The 23,020-nt window shown below is 49.2% G+C and overlaps 1 protein-coding gene across 1 annotated transcript in view; it reads right to left on the reverse strand.

Annotated features, from left to right (window-relative positions):
- Positions 1-1,472: 1,472 nt before the first annotated feature.
- LOC310960754 (wings apart-like protein homolog) overlaps positions 1,473-23,020 on the reverse strand; it is a 33,936-nt gene continuing 12,388 nt past the window's right edge. The window contains 17 exon segments of the mRNA XM_083932545.1: positions 1,473-5,032; positions 6,103-6,198; positions 6,671-6,759; positions 6,844-7,060; positions 8,785-8,958; positions 9,173-9,288; positions 9,570-9,703; positions 12,680-12,756; positions 13,549-13,646; positions 13,744-13,855; positions 14,949-14,992; positions 14,995-15,199; positions 15,645-15,756; positions 15,893-16,029; positions 17,092-17,262; positions 17,357-17,452; positions 21,937-22,061. Coding sequence (XP_083788671.1) covers positions 4,967-5,032; positions 6,103-6,198; positions 6,671-6,759; positions 6,844-7,060; positions 8,785-8,958; positions 9,173-9,288; positions 9,570-9,703; positions 12,680-12,756; positions 13,549-13,646; positions 13,744-13,855; positions 14,949-14,992; positions 14,995-15,199; positions 15,645-15,756; positions 15,893-16,029; positions 17,092-17,262; positions 17,357-17,452; positions 21,937-22,061 — 2,069 coding nt within the window. The 3' untranslated portion in view covers positions 1,473-4,966.

The following is a 23,020-nucleotide window of genomic DNA, read 5'->3' on the forward strand; positions in this document are numbered from 1 at the left end:
CCTCTTTTGATGAACTGCTAAATGGACCTCCTGCAGCGGCTCTGGCTCTGTTCATTAGGCAGCACACGACCCTCTCCACGCCCCCGGAGCACGCACTGCGCGCTCCCGCGGGCCCCGTCTCCATAAATCCCCCCATCAAAGTGCTCAAAGTTGACCGCGACAAACTTAGTTGGAGTTCTCAGAGACGCCGTGATGCCGCCGAGTAAAAGCCTCTTTGCTCCCTTCATCTCCGTGGACCCGGAGGGCGGAGTCGGCCCCGAGGCCCCGGTGGCTCTCCACGCCGACATCCATGCTCTGCTTCAGCGGAGCCGCGCGCAGGAGCGGCCGGGGGCAGAGCGCACCAGGCGCGGCTGCGACCACCGGGACTCTCCGTGCGCCATCGTGGAGCTCCGGCTGGGCCCCGCCGGCGGCGCGCTGCACTACCTCCAGCCGGACAAGTGCGCTTTGGAGCGGGCGCAGAGACGGAGACGCCTCGCCGCGAACGCCCGGGAGAGGAGGAGGATGCTGGGGCTCAACGTCGCCTTCGACCGGCTGCGGAGCGTCATCCCCAACCTGGAGAGCGAAAAGAAGCTCTCCAAGTCCGAGACGCTCCAGATGGCGCAGATCTACATCGCCACCCTCAGCGAGCTGCTCCAGGAGGAGGAGGAGGTCTGCGGAGCCTCGGGACCGACCCGCGCACCACCACGGGCCCCTTCACCCTCACAGGGAACCACGCTGCAGGGGTCAGTCAGGGACTTTGACACCGGGAAGAGCAGCGGAGGCCCGGCGCGCTCGGAGGAGAGGCAGAGGGGCTCTGCTGAGGACATGTGGGAGAGAACGAGCGGCACCAAGTGACGTTTGAACACTGAACCAAGCCGCGGTTTCTGTTTTTCTGTCTCCTGCGGGGAGAAAAGACTCTCAGCTCCAGATTCACCTGCGTCTAAATCAATGCTTCATTATTTTGAGTTTACTGCAGAAATAATTGTGCATTTGAGTTGAAACTGCATCTGCGGCTCAGTGAAAACATCACAAACGTTTGGTTGGAAAAGAACAAATGTAACATTAACATGAAACACGTTTTCCATTGTGAGTGTGTGTGGGTGAAAAAGCTGCAGGCGTGTTTCTGATCATCTGAAAAAAACTCAAAACAAAATCCACTTTTCAGACAAAGTCCAGGACAGACGACAGACGGAGCAGGGGGAGTACTGAAAGTAGCAATTTTTATTATTTTAAAATTATGTACAGGTAACCAAAGACATCAGTCTGCAAATTGGTACAAAGATCAAGTTTTCCTGCAGGTGGCTTGTTACGAAGCTCTCTGTCCCAAACACCGACGCGCCCGGGAGAGGAAAGGCTTTAGAAAATTAAAAATAGAGTCCGATTCAGAAAAGTAGAGTCTACGGGTCTAAATTTAAAGTGAATACCCCCACCCCCCCATTCTCCCTCCCCCATTCTCCCCCCCACACACACCTCCCTCCCCCCCGTTCCCCATCAACCTCTCCTCCTACGTGAGGACATCGATGTATGTACAGGGACTATGTACAGAAAGCTCTTCCATTCATTCTTCCAGACGTGTGTGTGAATAAAGCTCTTGTAAACTTGAAAAGAAAAGGAGTTTGAGGGTTAAACTTTGTGTGTGTGTGCGTGTGTGCGTGTGTGTGTGTGTGTGTGTGTGTGTGTGTGTGTGTGTGCGTACGTCCGTGTGTCCGTGTGTGTGTGTGCGCGCAAATGAACGGGATGAACGTGCGTCGAACTTTTACAACGGATGAAATCCAAGCAAACTGGAGAAGACAAGACGTCTGTGGTGAAAAGAAAAAACAAACTTTTTTATCCAGATAAAAACGAGAGAATGACGTCAGTGACTCTCGTCCGTGACTCTCGTCCGCGACTCTCGTCCGCGACTCTCGTCCGCGACTCTCGTCCGCGACTCTCGTCCGCGACTCTCGTCCGCGACTCTCGACCGTGACTCTCGACCGTGACTCTCGTCCGTGACTCTCATCAGACTCTCGTCCGTGACTCTCGTCCGTGACTCTCGACCGCGACTCTCGACCGTGACTCTCGACCGTGACTCTCGACCGTGACTCTCGACCGTGACTCTCGACCGTGACTCTCGACCGTGACTCTCGTCCGCGACTCTCGACCGTGACTCTCGACCGTGACTCTCGACCGTGACTCTCGACCGTGACTCTCGTCCGTGACTCTCGTCCGTGACTCTCGACCGTGACTCTCGACCGTGACTCTCGTCCGTGACTCTCGACCGTGACTCTCGACCGTGACTCTCGACCGTGACTCTCGTCCGTGACTCTCGACCGTGACTCTCGACCGTGACTCTCATCAGACTCTCATCCGTGACTCTCGACCGTGACTCTCGACCGTCGACAAAAACACAAACCGAGGCTTTGTGGAGGGAACCGGAGACGCGTGTCTTCTGAACACGTCCTCTGGAGAAACACCAGGAAGAAATGATTCATTCAAACTTTTAAAATGTGATTTTTTCTCGCGTGTAAAAAAAACAAACGTAACGTTGTTCTCTGAAAAAGCATCGACGCCCGATCGTCTGTTGAGTTCGTCCGTTTTGTTCCGGCTGTGATTCGTCAAAAGTGCCGAGAACGAGGTTTCCTTCCGGCATCACTGTCCGACAGAGCGGCCTCGACACGGCGGCCCTACCACTGGGGCCTTGACAGAGCGGCCTTTAGACCGCGTCCTCGACACCGCTGCCTCGACATCGCGGCCTCGACACCGCGGCCTCATTACCCCTTACTAAATCGTTCCTTTGCGTCGTATGAATGAGACGTTGTTAAAGTGGCACCGATCCAATGAAAGGTGATTCGTCACGTCTCCTCTTCCTGTGACCAAACTCAGGCTTTTATAACTGAAACTCTGCGGTCGTCAACGGAGACGCATTATTTCCTGATCCTGTTTGAATTGTTCCAGGCATCAAACACGTGTCGTCACTTTAAAGGATCATTTTGAGATCAGAGTGAAGAAAGTGACGCTACACTGTGGGTGTGTCGTCACACTTTACCGTACTTTACCTGACGTGATTTCTCCAACGCCTCGTTTTAATCGACCGGGAAGAGAAAGAACAAGTGGGACCTGTTGTTTCTGAGGAACTTCACATCCCGGTAACACACACACACACCTGCGCTGAAGAGGCTCTCCAATGCTGAATTTCACAGCTTTTAGACTTTTAAATGGACAAACATCGAGAATTCACGGCACAATTCAAACTAAATCATCTATTTCTCCCTCTTCACGACTGTACAGGTGGATTCTGTTGGTCCGCAGAAGAGGAGGGGCTTCACCGGTGATGACTTTAGTGTAAATCAATAAGTCTTTAAGCATTTATGAAGACGTTTGTAACAACAGGGAGAAATCCTTTAACGTGTTTGGACTGAACGGACTCGTCTCTGTTCCTGTGTGTGGTTCGACACCGCGGAGAAAAGGAGGCGGCCTTTGAATGAAACTTATTTCTACAATTCACAAACTTCCAACGCGGTGGGAGCGACGGCACGAGCGCGGGGAAATAAAGAAAGCTCCTTCCTGCAGCGTGTTCGAGGATTTGTCCATAAAAACCATAAACGGTGAACTTCAAAAACCAAACGGGAAGAAAGAAGAAAAACAAGCATCAGGATGTTTGAAAGCCTCCCCGCTGGTGCAGCTCGAGTTCACCTCTCAGACCCGGGTGGCGTCTCGGCTGCCTTTGTGCTGTAATTGAAGGCTGCTCTTCGAGCGGCGAGCACACGCGCGCGGCGGTAATTGAAAGGAGCTGAAGGAGGACAGGTTCTGGTCCGGAGGGCTCGGGGGCCGCGGAGACACCGCGCTTTGATGTGGAGCGAGGCGACGATCGATTCTTTGAAAAAGGGAAAAAGTTTGGGCTTTTACTCGGGGGAGTCATTCGAAGTTTCCAGAGTTTCCACGACCTCCGGGGTCATTGTGTTTAAGTCTCAGGTGAGCGCTCGGCATGCTGGGAGAAGCTTCTGTCTGGAGAACGGCGTGCGAGGGGAACAACGGAGCAGAAGCCAAAGATCGAGGAGAACCTCTTGTTTTTCAAAGAGAGAACTTAAACAAATGGAAAAAACGTCTAAAACAGAACGTCCGCAACACATTTACAGGCGGCGCCGCCTTAAAATACCACCTTAACTTCACAAAAGGCTGCAATTGAGCTTCTGAAATCTCCCCCCCGCTGCGCTCTGTACAGAAAAGGATCAATAGTTGATTTCACCGGCTCAAAGCCGCCTCCTTCCGACAGAGCGGAGGGGTCAGAGCAGCAGAAAGGAGGAGGAGGAGGAGACGGCGTGTAAAGCAATCATTTCGGTCAGGAGTCGGGTTTTTAACCACTCGAGTTGTTTGGGGCGATTATCGGCTTCAGAGGCAGAGGCAGCGCCCAGGGAGCGGCGCTTTGATGGCAGGCTGGGGAGAAAACGCCAGCTCCACTCCAATCTGTCAGCGATCGATGTGCAGGCGAGTGTGTTTTCACACCACGAGGAGGAGGAGGAGGAGGAGGAGGAGGATGGAGGAGGGAGAGGGGGAGGAGGAAGAGGAAGAGGAGGAGAAGGAGGAGGAGAGGAGGAGGAGGATGGAGGAGGAAGAGGAGGATGGAGGAGGGGGAAGAGGAGGAGGAGGAGGAGGAGGAGGGGAGAGCTGCGGGGGAACTCAGGAAGTATCAAAAACAAAACGCTCTTTAAAGAGAGGACGGGCGCAGAAACACTAAAAACACTTATGATTGGATCTTTAACAAAGGTGAAATAAAAGCTGGGGTCGGCGCCGCGACTCGTTTAGTCCTGAAAATAAAAACACTCCTGTTCTTTCACTGGTGTCGGAGTTTCCACGGCTGGAGACGCAACGAGGAACGTTCTGTTCACTGGAGGGTGAGGACGACGTCTGGGCACGACTCAGAGGAAGATGATGGTGATGATGGTGTGTGTGTGTGTGTGTGTGTTTGTGTGTGTGTGTCTGTGTGTGCGTGTGTGAGACGGGCTTCTCTCTAGCAGTGCTCCAGATAGTCGATGATCCGAGAGATGGACTTCTGTCCCGTGGTGCCGACGTCACACTGCAGAGAGAGGAGAAATCTTCATGTTCGTGTGTAAAGTCTTGATGAGCATGAACAGAAGTCTTTAATCTTAATTTATATGTTTATTTCTTTCATCCCACCTGTGCATTTTCTTATGTTACTGTATATTTCTTTGTTATTGTTTTTAAAAATGCTCAAATAAAGAACTTTAAACTGAATTTAAACACATTTATCACATTTTTTCAGTTCAATTTGTTCAATATTTACCGTGTTTCCCACCTAAAAACCTTCACATGTCTCAAAAGCCGACAGTGCGCCTTATAATGCGGTGCTCCTTATATATGGACCAATATTGAGCCACAACAGGTCTCCAACTACTGTGAGCAGCCGCCGACTCTATTTCCCCCGTAGAAGAAGTAACGCGCGGTGCATGTTGAGATATACGACTGTGTGAAGCGTGCCGTTTCATTTCCATGTGTGTGTTTGTGTAAAGAGCCCAAAATGGCTCCTGTTAAGAGACACGCTTACGACGCAGAGTTTACACTCAAGGCCATTAGTCACGCAGCAGAACACGGGAATAGAGCAGCAGCCAGAGAGTTGAACATGAACCAATCAATGGAAGCAACAAGACGACCTCCCCTGACTGTTGTGTTGACGTTCCCTTTAGAGCAGCTCCATCTAATGGATGCAGAACGTGACCCCAGCCTCCACTGTAGCGTCTGTTCTATGCGCCTTATAGTGCGGGAAATACGGTTATGTTTTTTTAAAAGGCCTTTACACATCACGGGTGTTTTCTGTGCGGATTAATTTGCATTTGCAGTTTTAAACGTGAACATTCAGCAGAAATAAAACAGCATATTTTTCCAATCAAAGTCACTTTTCTGAGATTTGACCCGATGAAAACAGTCGTGAGGGTTAAAGACGACAGCGAGGAGGATTTCTGATTAGATCCAAGACAGAAAACCTTCAGATTCACTCCTTCCTCTTGACCTTTCACAATAAAAGCCCTTGACTGCGCAGCTGTCGACACGTCACCGGGGTGAACATTCACAGAGTAAGAGTATCGCTGTGTAAAGGTCTAACGCATCAGAAGAAGAGCTGAGACTCACCGTGAGGTTCATGAAGTTGAGGAACTTTTTCAGCATTTCTGTCATGATGGAGAAATCTCCTTTGGGCAGGTTATCTCTCACAGTAGTCACATTCAACTGGGGAACACAGAGACACACAGAGACACACACAGAGACACACACAGAGACACACACACAGAGACACACAGAGAGACACACACAGAGACACACACAGAGACACACACAGAGACACACACAGAGACACACACAGAGACACAGAGAGAGTCAAAGGACGTTTACACACAAGAGTCAAAGCAAAATGAGATCAGGACGTGCTCATTCTACCCTGTTAAGCTCCAATACTGAATATAGCTCAGGTGTGTGTGTGTGTGTGTGTGTGTGTGTGTGTTGGCGTGTGTGTGTGTGTGTGTGCGCGCTACAGCTGGACAACATGTCCAACATCTTCTGTCCCGATACAGATCACTTCACGTCTTTAAAACGATGAAAATCAGGATTTAGGATATTCTCTGTTCCTGTGTGTGTGTGTGTGTGTGTGTGTGTGTGTGTGTGTGTGTGTGTGTGTGTGTGTGTGTGTGTGTGTCTCACTCACAGGGCTCCCCTGGCACAGGCAGCCCAGCAGCAGTGCTGTGTAGGAGGCCACGATGCTGTCCTCCATGTGCTTCCCTGCGTGCTGCAGAGCTGCAGAGGAGGAACACACACGTTCAGGTCTCGTCTCCTCACATTTAAATCTAAACTCGTAGGAAAAGTCCGTCGCGCTCGTACCTTTGTTGAGGTCCAGCTCCTCGTCCTCCTCGTCCTTCTCCTTCTTCTTTTCCTCCTCCTGTTTCTCCGTGTTGTTGTCGTTGGCGACCCACTGGATCTCCCCGCCCGTCTCCTGCCACTCCCCGCTCTTGTCCAGCGCGGGCTTGGGCGCCTCCTTGATGAGGTCGTCCGTCTGCGCCTCAGCCTGGATGGCGGCGCGCTCTCGCTGGAGGAACAGCTGAGGAGGACGAACACACACACACGGTTAGATGAGTCAGAGTAACAGCTGAGTGAAAGGGTCTCTGAATGTTTTAACACTGCAGGTTCAGTTCTTTCACATCAAGGCTGAGAACGTTTCGGTTTGATGCCGTCTTTTATCAAACTAAATAGTTTCCAGGCTGTTGCATAAGCTCCGCCCACCCTCTCAATAACTGTGCGCTGCTTTTGAGTTTTCACAGTCGCCAAAGACGCCCGGGACCGTAGCTCAACCTCCGTTGTTTTAGTTGAAATAAAGAGTAAATGATGTCCAGCTCCCCTCTGGTGACTCTCTGTACGTCATGTTGCTGATTCCAGCGTGACCTCAGTGGACGAGCATCAGCCAAATGTGATTACGTGGAATGATTCGATTTAAATGAAGCTTCAACGGCGCCCGTGGGAAACTGAGCTGCCACAGCAGGACAGAGCCAAACACACGAGAGGAGTCTCCAGCAGCGAGGACAAGTTATGACGTTTCATTTACAGTGGAAGAAGAAAAGAAAAGGTAAATGTGATCATCTTGAAGTGTTTCACACAGCAGCTGCTGCAGAAGGACAGATACTGGAGGAAAGACCTTTTTCAGGGCCGGGAGCACCGATAATGAAACTCCACCTAACTCCATTATTTCAGGGCGGAGGCAGAGGTCTCAGAAAGCTTAGGGCAAACTCACACTGTCCTTCTGCACCGCGCCAAAACCAGTTTTTCAGCTAAAGCCTAGTACGTTTGACCAGTGTGAGTGCAACCGCCCTGCGCATAACTGCAGAAAGCTGGCCGTCCACGGCCCGTTTGGGAGAGGTGGGCTTTAGTAAAGCACGTGCGCCTGTTGGGACGTAGAAAAAAGAAGGAGGGACCATGCGCGGACATTTCAAACAATGGCGGTGAAAGGTTCACGTTGGTGTGATGCGGAGGTGGAGTGTTTACTGCAGATTTGGTCGATGAAAAGATTCAAAAACAGTCGACAAGACGCACAAAAACTCCGAGGTCTACGGAAAGATCTGGAAACAAAGCCACGCATCGCCATGACGTCATCAATGCGTGTGACGTGTTACGGCGTGATGACGTATAGGCAGCAAGAAGCATTCTCCGAGGCCCAGGTAGTGTGAGTACAAACGGGCCTGGAGGGGGGGACAAGGACCCTAAAGCACGGGGCACGGGACGGAGGCACAGTGGGAGGGCGCTCTAACTAACTAAAACTATCTGGAACTGGGCACCAGGAGAGGAGAGTCACGCTACGACGATGTTCTCCATCTGTAAATGATTAATTCAATAAATCAATGACTCCGTCAACAGAAAAACCAAGATTAAGTTATTTATGAAGCTACAAACGTTCTGTTTGTAGCTTCTCACATCAGGATTCACTCTCTAAGAATCATCTTCCAGGAACTTTACAGGAGTTTTTCTTGGAAATACAGGAAAGCACAAATCAAAGTCAAAGAACTAACCTGTATTTAACAGAAAAAAAACATTCTACGTCCTATAACACCTTCACAATAAAAGCCCCCTGTTGTTTTGTTATTTAAAAGCTTTTATTGTGAAGCTGCTGAATCGTCTTTTCCTCTTGTCTCCTGCACGAACACGCGATTAACTCGACTCTAGTATCAGCTCGCTCAGAACGTCGACCGAAGTTACATGACAGTAACCTGCAGCCTGAAAACACACACACACGCAGGCAAACACACACACACGCACACACACACACACGTGTACCTGTACGAGTGCAGCGATGGCGCTCAGCGGGCCGCTGCAGGTGATGTCCTGGTTCGGAGGGTTCAGCAGGACGGTGGAGTCGCAGGGACCCTGACCTCCCTCCATCTCCATCTCCATCAGACAGTACTTGTTCCTGGCACTGTACTCCACCAGGTTGATCAGCAGGCCAAGACCCTGAACGCAACACACACACACACACAGACACACACACACACACACACACACACACACACGCACACACACACACACACAGTTATTCGTTTAACAAATGAAACAAGTGTAATAAAGTTTCTGGCCTTTCAGAACAAACTGGCTGCTTCAGTGTGTGTGTGTGTGTGTGTGTGTGTGTGTGTGTGTGTGTGTGTGTGAGTGTGTGTGTGTTCCTCACCAGTACTCGGATGTCGAACCTCTGCTCTTGTGGAAGATACTGAGGTACTTTGAGAACGCAGTTCAGAGCCGTCATGATTAAATCCTCCTGCTCTCCTGTCTTTGTACTGCCCCACTCTACACGCGCACACACACACACATACACACACACACACACACACCCCCAAAAGCACGCACACACAAACAAACACAAGCACACACACACACACACACACACACACACACACACACACACACACACACCCCCAAAAGCACACACACACAAACAAACACAAGCACACACAGACACACAAGTTCACGGGATTATTCAACTCTGCTACTCTAAACATCCATATTTCACCAGAGTTGTGTTTGATCTGATTTTCGGTGACAACTAAACGAAGTGTGTGTCTTTTCACCGTTGTCGTGCGTCAGGTTGAGCAGGACTCCTATGATCGCCCTCATGCAGTCCTCCACGGCTTTGCCCACGGCTCCGTCTGAGTTCAGCTCCCTGCTGTAGCGCTGGATCATCTCCTCACACCTCCTCAGTACCCTGAGAGAGCGGGGGAGAAGGGAGAGCAGTGAGAGGCACGTACGCGGTGTGTTTGGATCAAAGTCACGCGACGACATGAACTTTTGTTTCTGCGGACAGACGCGTTTCTGCCGACACAAGCAAAAGTTTCCTGTGGGTTCATTGTCATTTTCTTTGTTTTAACAGAATATATATATATTATTTATAATCACTTGTTTTTCAACAACACAAACAAAGTGGATTCAGATCCAGACGTCACATCTGGACTCTGGTGGCTGCTCCGTTTCATGATGGAGTAGAAAAGGAAAGAGGATTTTCTACTCCATCACTAAACAGAGCAGCATTCAGAGGAAGATGTGTCCACACACACACGCACACACAGACACAGACACACACACACACACACGCCGGCTGCAGCAGCAGCAGCAGCAGCAGGGGTGAAGCAGGTCAACAGCCTGATGTTAATAACTGGATTAAATTTAATGACAGCGACGTCTGAAAAGAAAGAAGAGCAGAAACCAGAGTGAGAGGAAGGAAGTGAAGACAGACAAAAAGAGAAGAGGAGTGAGAGTGTAGAGATGGAGGGCCAAAAGAGAGAAGAGGCGATGATTAAATACAGGTGTGTGTGTGTGTGTGTGTGTGTGTGTGTGTGTGTGTGTGTGTGTGTGTGCGCTCTTATTAAATCAGTGCTGCAGACAGCTGAAACACTCAGAGAGGCAGAGGGTGAGTTTGGGTTGAAACAATAAAGGCAGCGTGTACTGCAACAAAGAGGAGACACGAGAGAGAGAGAGAGAGAGAGAGAGAGAGAGAGAGAGAGAGAGAGGAGAGAGAGAGAGAGAGAGAGAGAGAGAGAGAGAGAGAGAGAGAGAGAGAGAGAGAGAGAGAGAGAGAGAGAGAGAGAGAGAGAGAGAGAGAGAGAGAGAGAGAAAAGGACCTTTGTCATTCACGTAAACTGGGCACGTGCGCGGTGGTGTAAACAGGAAGCAGCTCGTCTAACGTTACTCTGCGGTTGTCGGAAATCATGGACGGATGCGTTGGAAATACGTTGGAAGAAGAATAAGAAGAGGGATGTTGAACAGTTGAGGTGGCGGCGCTGGCCCGGGCTCGCCCTGTGGTTCTGGGGGTTAATCGAGTTAACGGAGGGGACAGCTGAACGCTCAGACTGCGTCGCCCTCGCTAACAGCAGCTCTTTGTTGACCCGCTCTTCCTCATCATCACCCGCCCCGAAGGCCCGGTCACACAGAGGGTGAGGAGGGAGGGAGGGGGGGAGGGAGCGAGCGAGGGAAGGAGGAGGGAGGAGGTGAAGAACTGGGGCCTGATACTGGATTTGTGATATTCATATTTGAAATCTTTTGCGTGTTCGTCCTGAGTAAATTTACCAAGATATCGATGTGTGTGTGACGTGAAAGTTGTATTTTATGAACCGTTGTTTAAAAAGTTCTCTTCTCATCAGGTCACAACAGGTTTCTGACAAACACTGGATGTTGTATCCTCCAGAAATGTCGTAGATAAAAAGTGTTTTTAAAGCAGAAGTAATCTCATTTTTTATCTCATTCACCGTATTTTCCGCATTATAAGGAGCATAGAACAGACGCTACAGTGGAGGCTGGGGTCACGTTAAGGAGCGCCTCTAAACCCATTGATGCTAAGTTGGCGTGCTAGCGCTGTTGCCTTCAGTGGAACAGTGATCGTACGGACTCTTCTACTCGCTGCTCTCTGTTCAACAACCCACTGTTGGAGTTTGTCCTCCAGCTGCAGCCGTCTCGCTCTGTTCCCTCTAAACTCTGTTCAGTCTTCTTTACTCGGCTGTTCCCGTGTTCTGCTGCGTGACTAATGGCCTTGAGTGTAAACTCTGCGTCGTAAGCGTGTTTCTTAACAGGAGCCATTTTGGGCTCTTTACACAAACACACACATGGAAATGAAACGGCACGCTTCACACAGTCGTATATCTCAACATGCACCGCGCGTTACTTCTTCTACGGGGGAAATAGAGTCGACAGCTGCTCACCGTAGTTGGAGACCTGTTGTGGCTCAATATTGGTCCATATATAAGGAGCACCGGGTTATAAGGAGCACTGACGGCTTTTGAGACATGTGAAGGTTTTTAGGTGCAACTTATAGTGCGGAAAATACGGTAGATATATTTATTATATTAAACAGGGTTCCTGAACTCTTTCCCAGGTCAAATTCAACACTTCTCAAGCATTTAAAGGTGCATTCTCCTGATCTCCAGCCCCTTGCAGCTGTTATTACATCAGTATATGTACATTCTTCAGTGTACTATTTATTTCACTTCTTCTTCACAGTAAATCAGATTCTTTAGTGCTATAAACAACAACAACATTTAAAATCAGAGCTGCGAGGAAAAATAATCTCCAACTATTTTGCTCATCAATTAATCAACAAAAGTCACTTTTCATGCAGAAATGTCAGAAAATACTTTCTGAACATCTCATATTTAAAGATCTGACCTCGGACCTTTTTCACTATTTTAGATTCATCGAAAAAACAAACTGCAGATGAATCGATAATGACAATAATTGCACGTCTCAGCCCTATTTTCCTTCCTATAGAAGATGTTTTTATTCATGAACACGTGGGTTTGTGCAAAGTTGTGTTTTAGTTCAGGTGAAAAATTATGATTATGTAAAAAAAACGATAAGAAGATAAAATAAAGTACATTTTAATCAGATGAGATTGGAAGTAAAACACCAGTATGTGTCTGAAACACTGGAGGGCAGAGACGCAGAGACACAGAGACGCAGAGACCAAAGGGGAGAGAGGAGAGGGAGGTCACTTCCACCGCGGACGACGACGCTCTGCTGATGTCAGAGGGCGAAGGTCGCCGCTGTGACTGACAGGAGGTCGCCACCAGGAAATTAAACAACAAAACCCGATAATGACACGCATTATAACCATCATACAGTGTGTGTGTGTGTGTGTGTCAGTGTGTGTGTGTGTGTGTCAGTGTGTGTGTGTGTGTGTGTGTGTGCTCACTTTGCAGAGGAGATGATGAGTGATGAGTCTTTGTAGGCGATCAAGTAGCTCTGGTTCTCTGGGTTGTGGACCGTCACCTGCATGTTCACACACACGCACGCACGCACACACACAAACAGACAGACGCACACACACACACACACACACACACACACACACACACACACACACACACACACACACACACACACACACACACACACACACACACACACACACACACACACACACACACACACACACACACACACACACACACACACACACACACACACACACACACACACACACACACACACACACACACACACACACACACACACACACACACACACACACACACACACACACACACACACACACACACACACACACACACACACACACACACACACACATATTGAAAACCTTAGAAATACTACTTTAAATGTTATTTGGGGAAAATAAGTAAGGACATGAGAGTTTAACTTTCTGCCGTTTATGGAATAAACAAATATAAGGGACTAAAAACGACTGATTGTGACAGTGATGCCATTTATGTGGAGACGAGAGGATCCCTTTATAAGAGAGACACAGAGCTCTCCTCCTGTCTCCACACAGTCCCCCCTCTCTCACAGCTGCACATTTCTAATCCTCTGGGTCGGTTCAGTTGATTCCTTACGGGTCCAAAAAATTTCATCCGCCGTCAAACAAACCTGTGATTTATCGACGTAAACTTAAATCTTAAAGAAGTCGCACGTGTCCCCAAACAGACCCGACTGCATCTGCACAGCTTCGAAGAAAATAGGACGCGGTTCCCAAACGTTCACGCGGTTTTGTTGTCAAATTAAAAAGTTGCTTGTTGCGTTTGTTGGGTCGGGCGTACTCACACTCTCCAGCACCCGTAAACAGCGCTCAGCTCCCCACAGAGACGACACCATCTTCTCCTTCTCGTCCTCCTGGTTCAAGTTATCGACACACTCCTTCACTGCGGAGGGAGAGAGAGAAACAGGGGAGGCACAGTCAGAAAAAACAACAACCATCATGGTGTTTTTTTTAAACAGATGATTTAAAATGGCTCCAACCTTTATCCACGATGTGGTCCAGTCCTCCCAGGAGCCGCAGTTCCTCTTTGAACCAGTCTCCCGCTCGCTTTGAGGTCAGAGACAGTAACGTCTCCATGGCTAAGTGACCCGTCTACAGGGAGAGAGGAGGTTCACACTATGACACAGCTGACATGTCTCATGGTTACAGTCTGTCTCTGTTGTGAGATAAAACTGCCGCAGTGCATTCTGGGTTGTTTTTCTGTGGTTGTAGAAGTGGATCGCTGTTACAAAATGACACCTTCCCCCTTTGATTGTTAGGAGACTGACACCAAACCCTGATATTTACTGGAGGTGTTTTACATCACAAGAGATCTGCAGCTCCACTGTTAGAAATATCTTGACACGCGTGGGCGGCTGTGAGTCACCGCCACTGAAGAGCTGCTGAGAGAACATTAGTCAGAGGCCTCAGCGGAGACGTGCAGCGCTCTGAATGCTGTTTCGAGGCCTTTCAGTGCAACCGGTTCTGCAGGAAGCACCGCGCACGGGGAATCAAACCGGTCCAGCGTGGGCTCGGGCGCTAGGATGCAGAGATAGTGAATATGTTCCGTCACTGATGGGTTTTTTTTAACAACGAGGGGGAAATCTGAAGGTCGTCAACACTGAGGGGTTTTAACGGTAATCTGCGTCCTTTTCTGTGTCCTGGTCCTTTAGTTCATACAGAGCGAGGTTTATCTCTGGCCTGACTCAGCTTCTAATATAACGGCTTGGACCCTGCACACACTGGCCGCTCCATTTCCATTTAAACACAGCCGACGCGGCTCGGTGGCACAGGCGTGACGTGGGCGAAAGGGTCAATGACGTGAACTGTTGTGCGACCGTCAGCTGGGAGCTTTATAAGCAGGAAACAGCCGTTCACAATAACCAGAAACGGCAAAACATCGACCGCCGTGACGAGCGACTGGAACGCCTGAGAAATCTGTGAGACGCTGATGAAATCGCAGCCTTTGCCGCAAATGCGAAACATTTTCTATATAAAGACACGTTTCTGACCCGGCCAGTTAACCCTCTGAGACACGATGCAACGTGCATACACCTCTAAGACCCGATGTGACGTCTTTTGGATGATCTCGTTGTTTTAAAGACAGTTGACCGATGAATTACATGTGAAGGCTACGGGGGGAAAAACAGATACTTCTGCGCTGCCACGCGACAGTTTACAGACAAAAGCAGGACCCGTTCAGTACCGTGATGTTCTGGAGATCCAGGTGCTTGTTGTGCACGGTGTCGCCTTCCTGATCTTCTCCTTCATCTTGGCGATTTCTCTGGCGCTGAACTGAGCGGTGGGGTCCGTCGTCCCCGTCCCGGCGGCGCCCCCCTGGTCCAGGTCCAACTCCAGCAGCCGGATCATCAGGTCCAGACAGGACCGGTCCAGATCCATGTTCAAGCGGTCTCTGCTGAGGATGTACATGAGAGACGCCGTGCACAGAGCCAGGTTCTGCAGAGACGAGAGGGAGGAAGACGTCGTTACGGTGGAGTTACACGAATCCAAACAATCACAGAGATTCACCTGCATTTATTTCAACGACTTCACTTTGAGAGTGTCTCAGAAGTGTCTCAGGGCCAAGTGTTGCACTGGAAATGCTGAATTTCTACTGTTTTGTTATATTTAAAGACAGAACGTCTTCTGCCAGACAATAATGGTGCAGCTTGTGCACACTCATGTTGTTAAGCACCAGAATAGATTACATAAACATACAGAGGCTTCTGAACGCAGCGTCCCTCGACTCTCAACTAATCTGCCTCCAATCTGTTTAAGCCTCTCTGAATTCAAGATGAGAAAGGAATCAAACATTATTATAAAGCGGATAAAGCCGGAGCTGAACGGCAGCAGTCATGGATGAATTTAGCTACACTGTCTGTCATCTCTGACTGATGCTTACCGGGTGTTGTGGGGCGTCATTGAGCGTTTTGAAGACCTGAGCCACCTTCCCTCTGGCCCTGAGGTGCATCCTGAAGCTGGGCATGGCGCAGCGCGTAGCCAGGCTGATCACACTGGAGACACAACACACACAGATGAACACAACGACAAATATCTGGACGTTTAAGGTCTCCAACCACCTCAGAGCGGAAGGTTTAAGGAAGTTAAAAGTAGAAAAGCAGAATCAAACGTGACGGTGCGCTTCTTTACCTAAGGCAGCGCGTGTTGAGCGGTTGTCCACTCTTCAGACCAGTAGCCAGATACTCAAAGTCGTCAGTGAACTCCTGGTTCTCTCCAAACTCCACCACGTCGTTGAAGTGCTTCACATGCTGGACGACTGTGTACAGCTGGAAAACACAGGACCGGGGGAATGAGGGGGAGATGTTCAGGAGGAATGGTTTTAGTTCCCATCATTTTGATCATAAAATGAACAGGTGTGTTCCTGTAGTGTGTGGAGAGCAACGATTGGTCCGGAACAGCACACACACACACAACACACACTAACAGACTCAGGCCCTGTTTACACGACACTGCTTGTGGGTGAAAACAACATCGTTTGTGATTTTTGTTTGTGGCGTACATGTTTCCGTAACATCCGTGTGCAGAGTTCAGGTAAACAACAACAACAAACATGTGGGACTGTTTCCATCAGTGGGACGTTCACGTGTCCTTAGGTGCGTACTACATCCAATTTCACACACTTCTGCACAACACAACATCTGAAATGTTTGAAATCAGTGCGTCCAGGATGAACCTCTGAGGACGTAAAAAAAAAACACTCTGAACAAACGTCAAACGTCTAAAAATAATCAGCAGTATGAGGAAATCAAGGCTTTGCCAGGCATTACCTCACTTTTGTGCAACTTAGTTTTAAAGGGAGTGAGTTAGCATTTTTGCACTTCCTGTTCCATTCAGCTGAAGACATTTGACCAGTGTTAAGAGATCGACTGCGTCAGTAAACACCCTGCTGGTGAGCTCTGAAGCGTGTGCGTGTTGCTGGCAAGTGTCTAAATGAGACTACGAACGTCCTCCCACTATAAAAGAGAAACCAGCTGGAAGCTTGTGGTGAGGCTGGTTTATAATTTGTGAAGATTATTCTGCTGAACCAAACGTGTGCGTATCAAAAACCTTATTTTCTGCAAACTCAAAAAACCATGTGGCTTCATGTGGAGGGAGCCAGAGCGACGCTAACTTCAGGGTCATCCTACAAGAACACGTCGTCCCTGCATCTCTCTGCTACGTGGAATGAATAAAAATGCACTCAAGGCTAAATTTCAATCAACCTCGTCATCATCCGAGGCCGTGAAGTCCTTCACACGTTACAGGACGGGCCTCTTCAGCCGTTTACCTAACAGCGGCAGAAGCAACGGAGACACAGTGTAAGTCGTAAGTAAAACATTCCCGTGTACCTCCTTGTGCTCTTTGCGGCATTTGAGTGCAGTGACGGTGTCCTGGTACAGGTCTGTGGGCAGGGTGACACATTTGGTGACCTTGGGAGGAGGGGGAGGAGCCTTGAAAACGCCATCGTCCTTTTTAGCATCAGTGGGCTCCTTACTGGACCCTCCCGCTGAGTCGGGCGCCTGGAGAGGAAGAAAAACACCATTTAATGACGTAAATATCGCTGCGTACGGAGCATAACTACTGTTGTGTTTCTCCGCGGAGCTTAAGACTTACAGGTGCCGTCTGTGATCGAGAGAAGAAGGACGGAGGGGGCTCCTCTTCGCTCTGCACCGCCCAGTGTCGGGCGTTGTACACGGCTTTGGTGGGAGACTGCAACAGGGAAACACAGGTTATACACGTCACCGACACAGGGAGCAGATGTGAACACAAGTCTCCGGTAAGAGACTGAAAACAACACAACGTGTTTCAGCAGGCGGTGAAAGACAAACACTGGTCGGTGACTTCAGAGGAGATCACCTGGTGGATCGGGGCTTCCTGTTTGTACTTGTTTGCTGTTCAGGTTGTTCGCCCGAGAGACAACACGTCTCTCTGAGGCAGAACCACTGCTGCGTTCATTACAAATGACTTTCACCAGGTTCTATTCAAGACCACTTCCTTTAGTTCACCTGCTGTAGTTCTGTGAAGCAGACTTGATTCGGTTTCTATGGTCATTTATTTGATTTATTTATTTAAATCTGACATCAAAAACATTGAAACATTAGTCTTTTTTGTCGTCGATTACATCTGAGGAGTTAAACTGGGATTTATTTTGCCACTTCTTTTCATAAATCACCGTATTTTGTCGTGAACTCTACAGAAGAGAAGCGGGGTTGGAGATAAAAACTGATGCAGAGACGAAAAGAGACAAGACGAAACAGAAAGAAGAAAGGAAAACAGGATGACTGGAAGCGTATTAAAGTGGTGTGAGTGAGCCAGCACTGATCAACCAGCAGGACACACACACACACACACACAGACACACACACACACTCATCCTCCCATGCTTGGCTCGTCTCCTGTCCTCTTTATATATTTTTGCCAAACCTGTGGTTGGTGGTTGCCGGGGGCATTCATAACCAAAAACAAAAGAGGGAAGGGAGAAAAGAGAGAATTGGCTGAAGCGCAAAGTACTGAGGGAGGTGTGTGTGTATGTGTCTCTGTGTGTGTGAGTGTGTGTGTGTGTGGTGTGTGTGTGTGTGTGTGTGTGTGTGTGTGTGTGTGTGTTTGTGTGTGTGTGTGTGTGTGTGTGGGGGGGGGGGTCGCACGGCAGGGTTAATAAGCAGAGACAAAAGAGGAGTTTGGAGATGAGCTCGTTGCTCTTCTGGAACATCAACACAGCGAATTAAAAGTCTCCTGCAGTAATCTGAGTGACACAGACGGAGAACCGACCCCACCCGCCACGCCCACCTGCCGCTAAGCAGCATGGGAGCGATGCGAGTGAAAGAGGAAGGTGGGCGAGCGCGGCCGCGTACCTGCTGTGGACAGACAGAGAAAAATGACGTAGTGTTTTGGCTCTGTGGGTCGAGCGTTCACAGCCAACTGGATGCTCATTGGTCACAATTTTAATCTGCCAATTTTTATCAACTTCTTCTGACAAACTGTTGAAAATACAAAATATATCAAATAAAAGATTCATATCTAGAAAGTATCAAAGTAAACATAAAGCCCCCAAGAAGGGAAACAAGCTTCATCCAATCAGAAAGCAGCAGCACGAGGGCTTGTGTCGGCTAATGACTGAATAAAAGGCACAGCTGTAAGGTTATTAAATTATTTAAATATTAAAAATCAACACTGATGTTGGTAACTGAAATGTGACCATAAGACAAAGCATTACAAAACTCTGCACACCTCCCATACACCTACAGCTGCTCATACTTCACATTTGTCCTCTTTATTTCCTCTCGTCTGTGTGTTTGTGAGCAGGATTACAGAAACACTCACGGCCCGAGTGACATGAAACGTGGTAGCAGGGTGAAGCACGCGCCAAAGGAAGAACCTGTTATATTCTGTAGCGGATCCGATTCACGGGGCGGACACATGCAGAGTTTCCCCCCCAGAGTAACACAAGCCCAGCAGCCCGCCGGGCCTGAGATGACTCCTCACCAGCCTCAGACTTTTTCTTTTAATGTGTTTTAACATGATTTGGTTTCTCTGGTTTCCTGTGGACGCAGATATTTCTTGAGATAGGTAACTTTATTTATCCCTGAGGGGAAATGAGGTCATCATAGCAGCGGTACAAAACAACCAGAAATACAAAATATAAAATACAGTGAGAGAACATGAGTCAAGGCCATGTGGATGGAAAAGAACGACTTTTGGATCATGTGGACGAACCGTTACTGCAGGTCTGTGTCACGGCAAAGTGGGCACTGTGTTCAAATGAACGGTGCTTGGCCCATGTCAACAGTGGAACGGAGCATCCGAGATTTTCCAAAATTTGCTGGATTACACGAAACGCTGCTCACAAAAGGCCCCCTCCCAAAAAAAGACTTTTAACCACTGGGCCTAACAACTGTTCGGGGGGGAAACCCTCATTTGGCCTTAGCAGAGGTCTGTTCTTCTAGTTTATTCTCTGTTCACTCATTCACTCATCTTCAGCCTCTTATCCGGGGTCAGGTCACGGGGGCAGCAGCTCCAGCAGGGGACCCCAAACTTCCCTTTCCCGGGCCACATTAACCAGCTCTAACTGGGGGATCCTGAGGCGTTCCCAGGCCAGTGTGGAGATCTAATCTCTCCACCTGGTCCTGGGTCTTCCCCGAGGCCTCCTCCCAGCTGGACGTGCCTGGAACACCTCCCTAGGGAGGCGCCCAGGGTTCATCCTTACCAGATGATCCTGAACCACCTCAACTGGCTCCTTTCAACACAAAGGAGCAGCGGCTCTACTCCGAGTTCCTCACGGATGCTGAACTTCTCCCCCTCTCTCTAAGGGAGACTCCAGACCCCCTCCTGAGGAAACACATTTCACACGCTTGGACCTGGACCAGGTTCTTTGGGTCCTGACCTGGACCTGGTTCTTTGGGTCCTGACCCAGCTTTCATGACCACAGGTGAGGGTAGGAACCAGGATTATTCTTTGTTCCTTCAGAAAATGTTTGATCGAAAAGGCAAAGATATGAGTGCATGTTTGGCTTCTTTTGCTCATTTAAAAGTCCGGTGTAGTGCAGCTGAACCTCAGGTGTCCGATGTGCAGTTAGATCTACAAACATGATGAACAGAATCTCATCTTTTCTTTCTTACGGTGAGCAGAGCTCCACTGCAGCTGTGGAGGTGGTCATCGTCGTGGATGTCACTGCTGCTCGTCCCATAAATAAAACCATCTCCTAAATATGGATGAGTCCATCTCCTGGCTCATTTAATCCAATATCTCCTCGGCAGAATAACAGAACATCACTCTGGCTCCTCCGACGCCGCACACACACACCCACACACACACACTTTACTGTAATTGAAGCGGAGTTTTGACAAGTCCTCCGTAGGCCGCTCACTTCCGAAGGCTATTGTTTTTCTAATGAGCTCGACTCGGCTCTAACTCTTAATTACGTTAACTGAAGACGGAGCGAGCGAGTCGGGACGTACAGTGTTAGAGAGAGAAATGAAGGATATAAGAACAAGAAGAGAGGGCGGCGAGCACTGAACATTACTCAGGGAGGTAAAAAAGTAAAGTGGTCGAGAGGAAGTGATGGAGACAGAGACGAGAGCACATTATTCAACAGAGAGGGAGGAAAGTTATTGTGAGTCAGGGCATGAAACTGGAGAGCAGGGGAGAGAGCATCCAGGACGTTATTATGCTCCTACAGGGCGACGTGCCGCTAATGCTCTTACAGCTGCTCTGCGACGGACAGAAGCAGAGGAAATTAACTTCAGAGAGAACTTCCCGGCAAAGTTCTCTCAACTTCTACGACTTCTGACGACAACCGGAGAGCACGGAGCACAGTTCGCCTGCAGGAGGGCTACTTAGTCAAACTGCTTAGTGGAGTGGATGATATTACATTTTCAAAAACGCCCTCCTGCGAACACAAGGCACAGACTTCCCCTCAGTGAAGGAAGCACATTTAGTGGAATAAAAGCAATACATAACATGCAAACTCTTATATAAACACAGACGCAGTGGCTAATGTGTCTGAATTACCATGTTCCTGCTAATAACCCACATCTGTGAAACCCATTTTGGATCCAGACGAGTCGGCTAATTACAGCTACATCCTAAAGTTGTGATGCTGCAAAGTACAAAAACAACACATCTGAGGAGCCGCTGTGCTGAGGAGAGTTCTCGCGGCGCTCGTTAAAGACAAACTCAGCAGAGATGTGATTAACAGCACTCCGACAGCATAACCGCGCTGAAATCTAATTAGGAGTTCAAGCCCAGTTTTCTACCTGATGGAGCGGCTTTCATTTCAGTGGGAGTCACGCGAAGGAAACGCTGACGGGTGAATAACAGAGTTACTTAGGACTTGCATGGACTTGCATTTCTGCTGGTCTGGGTTAATGATATCGATCCGTTCTATAAAAAGACACGAGACTCTTATGGAATCGATAGAGACTGATATCCTGTCAAACACGGGAGCGCTGACGAATGAGAGCGGAGCGCTGCAGAGACGTTCAGAGAGCCTGACTCCTCGCTCTGCCCACGCCCACACTTACATCATATGAGGAGTGAATGAGCTTGATAAAGAAGGTATATTCTACTGTTACATAAGTCTGTGTCACCGTGAGGTTGACCTCTGACCTTTGGGATAAAAAATAGAATTTGATCCTATTACACAGAACTAACGGCGTAACTCTTGAGCTGTGGACAGACGTAGTGATGAGTCTGACCTTCTTGTGTGCGCTGAAGATCCTCCTGAAGTTGTCGGGGTTATTCTCGACCGCTTTGCCCTGCGGCGGCCTCCTGGGAGCCCTGGCCAACACTCTGAGGCCCTCCTCGGAGAAGTCCAGGACGTCTGCGGACAAAAACATACGGTCACAATCGGCAAACCGTTACAGTGAGTCGGGGCGTTTCAATCGAGCTTGCGGTTCTGGTCGGACTCGAACAGAAAATATCAGGGTTCGTGTCGGGATGTCGCTCTGGTTCCCACCACATAAACTACTTTAGGGAGCACTCACACTGTGCCTCTGTACCGTGCCCCAGCAGGTTTCACAGCTAAAGTCTGGTTCCTTTAACCAGTGTGAGTGCAACCGTACCGCGTCTAGGAGCGGCACGCTTGTCGTCCACGGCCCCGTTTGGGAGAGGTGGGCTTTAGTAAAGCACGTTTGCACGTGTACGAGCACGAGCGTGTGCACGTGTACGAGCACGAGCGTGCGCACGTGTACGAGCACGAGGCCTACGGCGGTTCTGAGGTCATTTCCTGTGCGCCTGTTGGGACGTAGAAAAAAGAAGGAGGGACCATGCGCGGACATTTCAAACAATGGCGGCGAAAAGTTCACGTTGGTGTGATGCGGAGGTGGAGTGTTGGGGTGTGTTCTGCGCTGCTTTCCATCATGTGGCCAAAAGACTGCGATGACAAATCAATGCGTGTGACGTGTTACGGCGTGATGGTACCCTAAAGCACGGGGCACGGGGCGGACGCACAGTGGGAGGGCGGCCCAACTCTGCACAAAGATAACTACCTTTAAGAGCCGTCCGCAGCAAGAACGATGACAACTATAACGCCAACCACGTGAGCGTCCACACTGAAACTGTGTCGCCACGCGCCGCCTCACCTCATGGCTTCAACTCGGCCCTTCATATTCTCATTAAAAAGAATAAGGACCTAAAAAAGCTGAATCAGGTGCTTTATAGGTTCCTGTCTACCTCTACTATGTGAGCTAATTTAATGGTATTTAGGTAAATACAATAAAGCAGAAGACGGGGGGCGTGTGCGGCTCCGACACAGTGTGCAGCACGTCTTTGGCCTCATCA

This window comes from Echiichthys vipera, assembly GCF_963691815.1.
Source record: "Echiichthys vipera genome assembly, chromosome: 18".
NCBI classification, from domain to species: Eukaryota; Metazoa; Chordata; class Actinopteri; order Perciformes; family Trachinidae; genus Echiichthys; species Echiichthys vipera.